Here is a 13,331-nt window from a genome sequence, read left to right as displayed (position 1 = left end):
TGGCTTCTGGCTTCAAATTACCTCAGCTTCCACCTTTGCGGTCATCTAGGGAATGAACCAGCAGATGAAGGACCTCTCTCTCTGTCTCTGCCTCTCTCTGTAACTCTGTCTTTCAAAAAAATGAAATAAATCTTAAAAAAAAAATAACCACAACAGAGGGCTGTTGTCAAATTGACGGTTCTTCCCAAGTTGATCTGTAGATTCAATGCAATCTAAAGTTTGTAGGGGAAGACAAAAGACTCACTATAGCCAACACGATACTGAAGGAGAAGACCAATGTTAGGGGACTTACGCTACCCTTCTTAAACCTTCTTTAAAGGTACAATAATTAAGATAACAAGACATGGACAAAAGAAAAAAAGATAAATCAATGGAATGGAATAGAAAGACCAGAAATAGAGGCAATTAAATACATGAACTCTTTTTGTGTTTTTTGTTTTGTTTTGTTTTGTTTTGTTTGTTTCTTTGTTTTTTTTACAAAGGAGCAAGGACAATGTAGAAAACAGAAACTTGTCATCAAATGATGATGGAACAACTGAACATCCCATGCAAAATAATGAATCTACATACAGACCTTACAACCCTTACAAAATAAAGTGGATCACAAACCTAAGTGTGAAAGGAGAAACTTTAAAACGCTATAACATAAGAGAGCATATAGATGACCTTGATTCGGGTAATGATTTTTTTAGATAAAACACCAAAGAAAATTGACAAATCTATTTAAAAAATTAATAAGCTGTACTTAACATTAAAACTAAAGATTTCTGCTCCATGAGAGACATGCTTAAGAAAATAAAAAGATAAGACACAGAGTGGGAGAAAATATTTTCAAAAGACATGTCTAATAAAAGAGTGCTTTACAAAGTGCACAAAGAACATTTAAAAGTGAAAGATAACAAAACAAATAACCCAACTGAAAAATCTTAACAAAGGCCTTAACAGACATCACAAATCAAATTATGTGGACTGCAAAAAAGCACATGAAAAATGCTTTGTATCTTAAGTCATCAGAGAAATAAGGATTAAAATAAGATACCATTACACGCCTCTTAGAAGGGCCAAAACCCAAAAGCTGACTACATCAAGTTCTGACAAGGATGAGGAACAACAGGAACTCTCATACAGTACAGGTGGTTTAAAAAAAAATGTACAGCCACTTTGGAAGACAGTTTGGTGGTTTCTTACAAAGTTAAACATTCTGTTGTTTACCATATGATCTATCCAGCAGGCACAATCATTTGTATAGACTCAAAGGAGTGAAAATATAGTCACACAAAAACCTACCCACAGGCGTTTATTACAGCTTTATTCATGATGGATAAACTGTGTTACATAGGCAATGGAGTAATACTCAGTACTATGAAGAAGTGAGCTATCGAGCTCTGAAAATACATGGAAAAATTAAACTGACTGCTAGCAAGTGAAAGAAGCCAATGAGAAAAAGGCTACCTACTGTGCAATTGGAATTATGTGATGTCTGGGAAGAGGCAAAAGTATAGAATGGTTCCAATGCTGTGGCATAGCAGGTAGTAGTGCCGGCATCCCATATGGGTGCTGATTCAAGTACCAGCTGCTCCACTTCCAATCCAGTGGGAGATGTCGATGAAGCTCCTGGCTTCAGTGTGGCCCAGCCCTGACCATTGTGGCTGTTTGGAGAGTGAACCAGAGATGGAAGATCTTTAGATATCTCTCTTTCTCTCTCTCTCTCTCTCTCTGCCTCTTTCCTTCTCTGTAACTCTGACTTTCAAATAAATAAATAAATCTTAAAAAATAGTGCTTGCCAGAAGTAGGAGGGAGCAAAGGAAAAATAGATAGGGCTCAGAAGCTTTGGGTGGGCAGTGAAATTACTCTGCATGAGAACCTAATGATGGATATATGTCACTATATAATTGTCTGAACATAGAATGTACAACACTGAGAGTTACAGACCCTGAGATACAAAGAAGTGTCAATGTAGATTCACCAATTATAATAAATGTACACACTTGCAGGGAAATATTGATAATGGGGAAGTCCATGTATGTGTGTGAGGATGGGGTATGTGGAATATCTTTGTATCTTCCCTACAATTTTGTTGTGAACTGAAAACTATTCTTAAAGTTGGTTAGGGTCAGGCATTTGTCCTACTGGTAAGATGCCACTTGGGACATGCAATTTACATATGAAACTACCAGGATTCATGTTCCAGCTCTATACTCTATTCCAGCCTCCTGCTAATTCACACTCTGGGAGGCAGCCATGATGGCTCAATTAGTTGAGTCCCTGCCATCTTGGATTGAGTTCCTGGCTTTTTTCCATACTTGGCTCAATCCTAGCCATTACGAGTATTTGGGAGTGAACTAGCTGTATGTGCATGTGTCTACCCCTGCACCTAAAATGGATGAATGAATGAATGAACAAATAATTTAAAATATACTCTTTTAAAAAAAGAACCAAGTTGGAGGATTTCTATTTCCTGATTTCAAATTTTATTATGAAGTTAATAATAATCAAAACACTACGATTTGGCAATTTCTTAGAAAGTTAAACATAGTTTTACCATATGAGTTAGAAGTACAGTATTATTTACATGAAATGTCTAGGAAAATCAAATCAATGGACGCCTAAATACAATGATGGTTTCCTGGAGCTGTGTTCACACAACTTGTTAAATGCAATAAAATGCATTGAGTTGCATCCTTTAAATGGGCAGGCTTTATGATATATAAATTATGCTCAATGAGTTATAAAACTCAAACGGTCAGGCCAAAAAAAAAAAAAAAAACTCAAATGGTCAGGCAAAGGTTGAAAGATTAATTTCCTAAACTTAAAAGTATGTTTCTTAAATCTGTTCTTGTGGCCTCATTTTGGGCTATACGGCATAAAAACTGTCAGCTGATTTGATGTTCGGCATTTGCCTGTATACATTGCCCATTCCCCTTTCCACAAGGTTCTTTGGGATAGGATATTCTCTCTAAAACATATTTATATCCCAGTCTTCAAATGCTACATGTATAGCCCAAGGTTTTGAAATGTTTGGTCACTAAATTTGTTTATATGAAGTTTTATAACTGTACATATTTAGAATAATATTTGTTATACTTCTAACAGAGTATAGTAACTGTGTTATCTCTTTAACTAACTACAGGTATGCTAACACCAAGTAGAGGAGAAACATGAAATATAATTGATAATTATATATTTAATAAAATTAAAGCAAGCCAAATCAATAGTTATTTGTTTAATTTGTGATTATTAAATGTGCTTATTTATTTAATTATTTTGTCATTTTTGATAACTTTTTGAAAGTCTGGATCTCTTTTATTAAACAGGACCTAGCTCACGATCTCCAGCAGTTCTGGAAATGTCTCCTCAGCATATTCGAAAAGCACTAGAATTTGTAGACATAAATCAATATGTACGGTAAGTTGTAATTTTAAATAAGACTGATACAGCCAAATGTGTTTATAAGACTCGGGACACATTGCCAATAACAGTTGCTAAACAGCTGAAAATTTGAGATTAAATTCTTAATATATCTTCAGTGTGTCTAAACTTTTTGAAATGTATGATTTTATATCTCAAATTTTGCAAATATTTTATTAAATCAATCACTTAAGTCATTTAATTTTTTTGTAAAGATTTAATTTGAAGTCTTATTAAGGTAAGGTGAACTTCTGAAAATTCCTATCATACCTGCTGTCATTATTACATTAGATTCCATTTTCCCAAGAATTAGACACTAGGATTAAGCAAGATAATTATTCAAATGTATTTGTAAACTTGAAAACATTATCAAAATTATTTAGTAGCATAAATTCAAAAGGAAAACCCACTAATATCAGAGTTTTCAACATCAATTCCACAATATCCTCAACAAGTGATATATCTAAATTTCTGAATATTTTCAAAGTGTTTCTGTAAAATTTTAGTGACTCAATAGATAGAGCATAGCCCATTTAAAGAGAAATGGTTCATTATTTCCCACCTGCTCCACTTCTGATCCATCTCCTGAAAAAACAGAGGAAGATGGCTCAAATATTTGGTCCCCTTGCACCCAAGTGGGAGACCCTAAAATTCATTGCATAGTTCCCAAATTATTTATGTATCTCTCTTGATGATTTTATATCCAGGAAGACAAATGAAGAGCCTGTGCTGCAAACAGAAGAACTGAATCAGCAACAGGCCATGCAAAAGGCAGAAGAAATTCACCAGTTTCGACAGCATAGGAGAAGAATCCTTAGCATTAGAGATATTGGCCAAGAAGAACGGTTCAAGCTGAAAGATGAAATTCTGGATATGTATGGGGAAATGCGGGTGAGTTTAAAAGTACATAGCTTGGTCTCAGTTGACAAAATCTTTTGTAATATTAAGAGAGAATCATAGACCCATATTGCATCTGGATAGGAAAAAAGTCCTGAAAACATTTGGTTCTACAATTCTCAGTTTCTCAGAAAAAGAAAAGTCAAATTGATTATATACATCTCACGGTACTCCCAAAAATTTCTCTTAATGCACAATATTGGGTGTCCCTGTTCAAAGATGGAAAGAGTTGGAGAGAAAGCAGCAACAAAATGAGTTGTGAAGCTGGAAAATAACTGAACAAAGACCACATTAACAGACTTGAGACAGTCAAATCCCAGCCTAGCAGTGGGAAAATTCTCAGGAATAAACTCAAACTTCTTTACAGAATCTACAGAAGATCTCAAAAGCTCAGCAGTCATTGGCATCAGGTATGTTGGGAAGTCAAAGAGAAATGAGAGAAAAATAAGATAGCTTTGCTTGGTAAAGCTCTTTAATAATTATAGCTTACTCCCTCAAGTATTCACCACTTGATGACTGTCATATCACTACCCCAGCAGAAGAATACAGATATTTTATTTAGGCCAGGTAGAAGAAATGGGGGATGGAGTGAGAGAAAGAAGAAAAGAAAAAAATTATTGTGTACCACGGAATACTAGGCTTAATTGAAGGTGGGAGTATCATACTAGAAAAGAAGAAATTTCATTAGAATATAAGGAAGACTTCCTACTATGGAGGAAGAAGATCTGTTTTTCTCCATTTTCCCAATACAATGCACACACTCCTAGAGACTGTATACCACAGAACTTTCTAAACTTTTTCGGCACAGTGATATTGATTCTTTGTATCACTTCCAATATTGGTTCATAGGAAGAACATGCCAATGTGACACCCTTCTTGTTTGTCCAAGAAGCTCCTCAAATGGAACCTCTCCAAATCCACCCTATAGAAAGCTTTCCTTCCTTCCCATTTCAGCACCAACATGTAACCCCACCCCACCCCCAGATATTCTCCACCCCAGGGGATGGCAATTGCTCTATTTCAGTTGCTCGGAGCAGAAACTTTGAAGACACCCTTGGCTTCTCCCATTCCTCACGTGTAATCCATTCTCAAAACTTCTCTACTCTTCCTTGAAACATATGCAAAGTCCAATGACGTCACACTGTCTATAGCCCCATCACTCCAGGCCGACCTGTCATTGTTCTCCAGGGCACTGCCGCCGACTCCTGACTGATTTCATTGCTTCCATGTTGCCTCACAACAGTGTGGTCTCTGCTCAACAGCCAAAATAGCTTGTATCAATAAGGATAAACTATGCTTTCCTTGGGAACAAAACCCACAGTGCCATAGTACCTCACCCACAGGGTTCGATAAACTCACTTTCTGGATGGCCCAGAGACAGCGTTTGTTCTTGCAGGCCATGTATTGCAGTTATTCAACTCATTACTAACATAGCATCAAAGCAAATACTTAACTGAATGGGATAATACTTAAATTTCAAAAATTATTGAGAAAAAATAAGGAATAATCCAGATTTGTTCCATAAGCCTTAGTTTATCAATTGGTGACTTAAAACAATGAAAGATCATTTCCCATTCTAGCTACGTGTCCAACATGGTTTCATAGGGTTCCTTCTTCTCGTGCCCATTAAGATTACTCAGGTTGGAAGAGGTTTCCATACAGAAACTTCCACCATGATTATTATGGCAGGGGAAGAGAACATGGAGAATTTCACATTGACCAATACTGTTTCAGACCATGAATGGAAATTCTTCCCACTCAAATTTTATTGGCTAAAGCAAGCCTTGTGGTCACATACAACTTCAAAGAAAGAACCAACTTTGATGACACCTTGATTTTGAACTTCTGTCATCAAGAACTGGTAGACAGTAAGTTTCTGACATTTAAGGCACCTGGATTGAGGTATCTTAATATTGCAGCCATATCAAACTAATCTAGGGAGAGATGCTACCATGGAACCATAAAAGAATAGGAATTATATTATGAATGGCAATAGTGTGTATAATAATACATGTTTAAAGTGAAGGAGGGGATCATTTTCCTTCTCTGTTGGCTTTTTCACTAAGAAAAATTCCAGGGCCAGTGTTGCAGTTTAGCAGGTTAAGCTGCCAGCTGCAGCGCCATCTTCCCAGATTGGTGTCAGTTCCAGTTGCAGCTGCTCCACTCAAACCCAGCTCCCTGCTGATCCCTTAGAAAAGAGTGGAGGATGGCCACTCTTTGGGCCCCTGCACTCACATGGGAGACCAGGGTAAAGCTCCTGGCCCAGCTCAAGCCATTGCGGCCATTTGGAGTGTGAACCAGAAGATGAAAGATCTCCCCCACCCTGTAACTCTGCCTTTCAAATAAAAATCAATAAATGTTTAAACAAAGAGAAAAAAAAGAAAAAAATCTTGATTATGACCTCAAGAGCCCAAAATAATCCAGTAATCACTCTCCTCTCTGATATCTTTGTCCATTTTTCTGTCTCTTTTGCTCTTGTCAAACTGACTTCACCATTCCACTCACAGCCAGGCATGTTCCTGTCTCTGTCCATTTACCTTGACTCTGCCTCTTCCTAGAATTTCCTTCTCCAGAAGAAATTTTCCACATATCATCACTTCACTAGAGATATCAAGCCCTTTATGACTTCATCCCCCGTATGACTACATCTGGACTTACTTTTATTAAGAAACTCCTATCTTTTATACCTTTGTTGGCTTAACATGAACATTTAAGTACAGTCTATGTACTAATGTGCATGCATTTTAAATCTATCTCTACTAGAATATAGACCATCTGTGAGCAAGGATTTGTTTCAATTCACTGTTGTGCCTCCAGAACCTGGGACAGATGTCTAATTCACAAGTTTGTTTAATAAGTGAATATGTAAAATAATTAACAAATACTAAAATTGCATAGATTCATTGTATCATATAGGAAATAATTTTAATTAAATTGTAAGACAAAAGGAAATTTCAAGATTGCAATTCATGTTGTCTGTGCGTACAACAAATGCAATAGAAGGAGAGAAGAGGATGAAAAAATATTAGCTGCAACAGTATGAATTCAGATCCTGTTCATTTCAATGTGATCAACATCCTAATTAGGATTGAAGCCATTTAAAGATTAACATCATCAGTAAGGTTTCTTACCAGACGGAAGAAAGCATACCAATTCCTCAAGGGATTACTGACATATATTGAAAAGTTACTTTGCACAATGACAAGATCTCTCTCTGTGTGTGTCTCTTTCTCTCTCTCTCTGTCTCTCTCTCTGTCTCACTGGTATCATCTTGTACTTGTGCAATGGGCTTACTGATAGATGCAGTACTTTGTTTCATCAAATCTTTGGCAAATCTGATTCTGACATCCAGCTGTTCTGATATCTTAACCCAAACCACTACAGTTGCAAAAACATGGTAAATTTCTTAAACTTCTTGGGAAATATGAGGATGAAGACAAAGCAAGCATTTCTAGAAGGTTTTCTTTATGTTATAATTAATTCATGATTCCTTGTTCTTTGATTATATAATATTATGATGTGATCACCTTCACATCGGTATAATGGATGAAAGAGAAATCAGCAGAACTTACTGAAAAGGAGCAGCTGGTGAGATAAAAAGCGTGGAGTCCCTGGGATGTCCAGGAAGCCAAGAGAAGTGAGCTGAACCAGGAGAAGGGAGTGTGGTGAAGGAAGAATAGGACCAAGAAATTATCAGGCCATTAGATTCTCTGATGTATGCGTTTCATTTGTGTTTTGGAGTGGTTAAGAAAGTGGTAAGATAAACAATGGATTAGATGATGTTATTTGGCGCTCTTCAGGCTTAGCTCAGATATATTTTAAGAGAGTTGAAAGACCTGTGAGGAACTGGTAACTTAGTATTAAACACAGTTACTGCATGAGAGACACTGAGCTAATTATTTTATGTATTGCATGTGATAAATCCTTTGCCAAAAATCTCCACCTATTATTTATTGACTCTCGCTTTATTTTTCTCCTACCAATGCTTGTATTGACCATTCTGTGTTACAATTGCACATACTGTTTATGGCTATCCCATGTTTGGTGTATTTGTAAGCATTTGAATACATACACTGATTTTGAATTTCAATAATTTGCCACATACATCTACTGGTATAAGGAAAGGATAAAGGGATTTCATTTTTTTCCCCTATGACTATAAACCTTTATCAGTGGAACTTATTTGCTTGGTTTTTTTTGTTTTGTTTTTTGTTTTTTTTTTGTTTTGTTTTGTTTTGTTTTGTTTTTGGAACAGGACTCCTTGGATGAAGCTCGACAGAAGGTCTTGAATATCCGGGAAGAATACAGAAACAAATTGGTGGAAGCTGAACGCCTAAGATTGGAGGCTCTGGCTGCTCAGGAAGCCACGATGAAGGCAGAGACAGAAAAGAGGGTTCCAGCTGCTGACACACAGAAAAAAAAGAAAGGGAAGAAAAAGTAACATGGAGGTGCCCAAGACTACCCTTCTTCTGCAGGGGAAAAAACTATTGTAATGATCATAACTTTGTTGATGACATCTTAGTACAAAGGAAAATAAAAGTTTGGCTATCTTAGAAATCATTTCTATATTTTTTATGTTAACTTGGTAGTTTGCCTCAAGTATTTGAAAGCATTAGAGCTGAAAATGTTTTGATTTCAACAAAATTACTTCCAAATATTTAGAATATAAAAATCTGTGTGTTGCACTCTGGATTGCCTGCATTTTTAATGCTTAGTCAAACCAGATCCTGAAAGTCATGGTGCAGTGCTCAACATGGAAGTTAAGTTATGGCTTGGGATCCCTGCACGCCACATCGCACGCGCTGGGTTTGTGTCCACTTCAGATTCCAGCTTCTGCGCTGATCCACACACTGGGAGGCACCAAGTGACGACTCAAGTAGTTTGGGCCCTACAACGCAGGTGGGAAACCTGAAGTGAGCTCACGGCTCCTGGCTTTGACCTGACAGAGCCCTGGCTGTTATTTATAGGCAGTTGGGGATTTGAGGAGTCAGCCAGCAGATGGGAGATTTCTGTCGCTTTCCCTCTCTCTCTCTCTCTCTTTCCCTCTCTCTCTTTCTCTCTGTCTTTCTCTTTCTCTCTCTCTCTCTCTTTCTCCCTCTCTCTCCTTTCCAAATTTATAAATAAAATTAATGTTTTTAAGTGATTCAAAAGTATTGCTTTTGAAAAATTCAGTGAGAAAACAATAGATACCTTACTTAGAAGAAATTTTGCCTCCAGCTTTAAAGGTTTAAAGATATTAATGAATACACTTTATAGTTGTGACTTTTTTAAAAAAATAAAAATAGTTGACCTTCAATAAACCTCCCACACTGGGCAAGAGCTACTCTGGTTCAAGCCACTGAAAGTGCAAGGAATCTGAAGCCTAACAATTAGCCATGGCAACCCAGAAATAGAGAATGTGATCTCAATGTAATCTCAAACATATCCTTTTCACACCTACCAGGATCATAATTTTTTTGTGTGAGACAGAGAACAAGTTCTTAAATACCAGTTTTAGAAAAATGTAATAAGTGGAGAAAGGCAAATAGCAGAAAATTGACTCTTCAAAAGCACACTTCCAATTCGTCGCTGTCTTCAGAGAGAACTGCCACATACTTTTTAACCAAAGTTGCTTCACTTTGACAGGTGATTTTTGTTTGTTTTTCTTTCTGATATATCTTCTAAGAGGTTAATGTCCAAAATATATGAGGAGGCCGGTACCGCGGCTCACTTGGCTAATCCTCTGCCTGCAGCGCCGGCACCCCGGGTTCTAGTCCTGGTTGGGGAGCCGGATTCTGTCCCGGTTGTTCCTCTTCCAGTCCAGCTCTTTGCTGTGGCCCGAAAGTGCAGTGGAAGATGGCCCAGGTCCTTGGGCCCTGCACCCACATGGGAGACCAGGTTGGAAGCACCTGGCTCCTGGCTTCGGATCCGTGCAGTGCGCTGGCCACAACACGCCAGTCGCAGCAGCCACTTAGGGGGTGAACCAATGGAAAAAGGAAGACCTTTCTCTCTGTCTAACTCTGCCTGTCAAATATATATATATATATATATATATATATATATATGAGGAATAACACAACTTAATAGTGAAAAAATTAAAATAGCCCAATTAAAAAATAGGCAAAGGATGTGAGGTTTTTTTCTAAAGAAGACATGCAAATGGTTGACAATTATAAGAAATGAGGCCAAATATCACTCACCATTAGAAAACACAAATCAAAACAACAATGAACTATCACATCACACTTGTTAGTACACTTATTATCAAAAAGACAGGGAATAGCAAATATTGGTGAGGGTATAAGAAAAAGGTAACTTTTACATTGATGAGAATGTAAATTTATACCATCATTATAGAAAACAGTATGGAAGTGGCTCAAAAATTTAGCAAAAGAACCACCATGTGATCCAGCAACCTACCCCTCCTGGGTATTTAGCCAAAGGAAATGAAATGAGGATCTAAGAGATATCCGCAACTTCATGTTCATAGAAGTAATATTCAATATAAAGAAATGGAAATGGCTGAAGTGTCCATCGAAAAAGGATGGATAAAGGAAATGCCATAACAAAAAAGAAGGAAGGACCCGTGACCCTCATCTGAAATTCTCTCTTTGCTTTCTTCTTCTAACAGCGTTTTCTGACTTGGAAGCTTGCTCTTCTGGACAGTTTAGAGAGGTCTAAACGGAATTACATGGCAGAGATGGCGAGGCCAAGGCAACTTCGGCTGGCTGACAAGGTCACAGCGGAAGGTCTGTCTCAGCAAGGCATGAGAAAGACAGCTGCGGTCCTCCTGGTGGTTTTAGGTTTGTTGGGAACTACACTCTGCTTAAGAAAGCTGGAGCTTCCTGGTGGTCCCACTAATGACTGCTGTATTCCTAATTTTAGGGAAGAACGCTTAGTCTCATTATCCCCAAAATGTCCATTGCTTTGTAGAATTTTAATCAAGCAGAATGTTAGTGTAGGAGAAAGGATTGTTGCTTTACGCAAGGTTGAGCTGTTTGTGGAAAAGAAAAGGCCACGGGCTCCCTGGTATATACCTCCCACTGGAATAAAGCCAAATGTTATTAAAGCTTGAATTCAATATATGCTACAAATACTACAGTGGTTAGGATGTCAAAACTGTGGAATAGATCTATGTGAACATTAAATAAGTACAATAAAGAAATTAGAGTTATAGAAAAAAACTTCAAAGCAGGGATACGTTTTAAAAAGGGCCTGCTTTGAACTTGGGGCTTCTAGTAAAGATTAGATTAGGAAGGTACTATTTTGCTTGTGTAGCCAATTTCTACATAGTTCAGCAGCACTCGAGGCCTTGGCTTGTGTGGACAGCCCATTATCTTGCACCTGTCTGTGATTGTAACCCATGCTCTGAATATGAAAATCAAAATTATAATTAGAAAAAAAATTGGACAACAGACTTGTTACTGTGAGAAAAAAAGAATCATTATTTGACTTATGATATAAAAATAAAGTCTGGTACTCCAGAGCCAGAGCCATGCCATCAGCCTTGCTGTGAGTGTGTCTCTCATTTCTTCCAGCACCAACTCCTCTCACACCTTGGGGGACCCTGGACTGGCTGGAGCTGGTCTCTGGCACAGAGCTTTTTTTTTTTTTTAATTTGTAGAGTTACTTTAAATTTTGAATATATGTATATGTATAATATTTACATATATACATACATATATACTAGTGATATTAGTACATCTATATACAAATAGTCATGAATTTTGATTTATAAAGTCTTGGAGTGACTGCATCAGAAATAATTTGATGCTTGCACCTATATTTGGAGTCAGCATTGACAATGCAAAAAGTACAAATTCAGACTGATTACAGGTGATTTTTTTTAAAAAATTATCTATTTTGAAAGTCAGAGTTACAGTAAGGGAAGGGAAACAGTGAAAGAGAGATCTTCCTTCAGTCTGTTCACTCCCCAGATGGCCATCAGTGACCAGCGCTGTACCAGCCAAGGTCTCCCCCATGATGGGCAGCACCCCAAAGACTTACACCATCTTCTGAAGTTTTTCCCAGGAAGTTAGCAAGGAGCAGTCAGACCACTAACTGATGCACATACAAGATGCCAGCATTGTGGGTAGTGCGTTTCCTGCTAAGCCACAACGCCAGCCCCTTACAGGTAATTTTTAATCATGACTCAAGTGTCTGGAATGCTGTTGCTATTGAAAATAAAATGATGACTAACATTTATTAAGTTTCTAAAGACAACACCTACAGTGTGTCCTGATTATACACAATTATTTCATTTCTGAAATATTCGGTGAACATTAAATTGCATAACAATTCCTTCAGTTTTATACTTGTAAATTTTACAGAGTTAGTCTCTGGAATTAACCTTTTTTTAAAAAAAAAGATTTTTTTTTATTTGAAAGTCAGAGTTACACACACACACACACACACACACAGAGGTTTTCCATCAGAAGGTTCTCTCCTCAATTGGCCACAACGTCCAGAGCTGTGCCAATCGGAAGCCAGGAGCCAGGAGCCCCCTGCAGGTCTCCCACATGGGTGCAGGGGCCCAAGGACTTGGGCCATCTTGTACTGCTTTCCCAGGCCGTACCAGAGAGCTGGATCAGAACTGGAGCTGCTGGGTCTCTAACCAGCGCCCATATAAGATGCAGGCGCTTCAGGCCAGGGAGTTAACCCACTGTGCCACAGCGCCGTCCCCTTAACCTGCTTTTTAACTACATGAATGGTAAGCTATTGAAAGCACCCAGAAGGGAAGATAATTCTTTCATTTGACTCTCAAAAATTGCAAGATATCCAACATCCTTGACCTTCAAACACTAAATTGAAGTTCTCCCCCATTATTGGGACGAGCGAAAATATCACCATATATTTTCTATATATTCCCTCAAAGAGACACTGTCCCCATTGAGAATATCATCTGCATGTAAGAATAGTAGAGTGCCAAGGTAGCAATGTCTATAAAGCATTATATTATAGGAATATATTGCTATATAAATATCCTCCATAGGGCTGAGTAAACGAGAATATAGCTATTTAGAAAATAAGTCACAGTTCCTGCCATT

General features: G+C 37.7%; 1 protein-coding gene across 3 annotated transcripts in view; it reads left to right on the top strand.

The window, feature by feature from the left end:
- Positions 1-11,779, top strand: part of ADGB (androglobin) — a 217,516-nt gene extending 205,737 nt beyond the window's left edge. For all 3 annotated transcript variants that reach the window (XM_089332586.1, XM_008263621.5, XM_008263619.5), the window contains 3 exons: positions 3,315-3,405; positions 4,116-4,299; positions 8,561-11,779. In XM_089332586.1, the coding sequence (XP_089188712.1) occupies positions 3,315-3,405; positions 4,116-4,299; positions 8,561-8,746 (461 nt within the window). In that variant the 3' untranslated portion in view covers positions 8,747-11,779. The remainder of the gene's footprint in view (positions 1-3,314; positions 3,406-4,115; positions 4,300-8,560) is intronic.
- The last annotated feature ends 1,552 nt before the right edge of the window (positions 11,780-13,331 follow it).

The sequence above is a fragment of the Oryctolagus cuniculus genome, chromosome 5 (genome assembly GCF_051225735.1).
Source record: "Oryctolagus cuniculus isolate XC-2025 breed Fujian yellow rabbit chromosome 5, ASM5122573v1, whole genome shotgun sequence".
Lineage (NCBI taxonomy): Eukaryota > Metazoa > Chordata > Mammalia > Lagomorpha > Leporidae > Oryctolagus > Oryctolagus cuniculus.
Note: the sequence above shows the minus strand (reverse complement) of the source record. Positions and strands in the feature narration are given on the sequence as shown.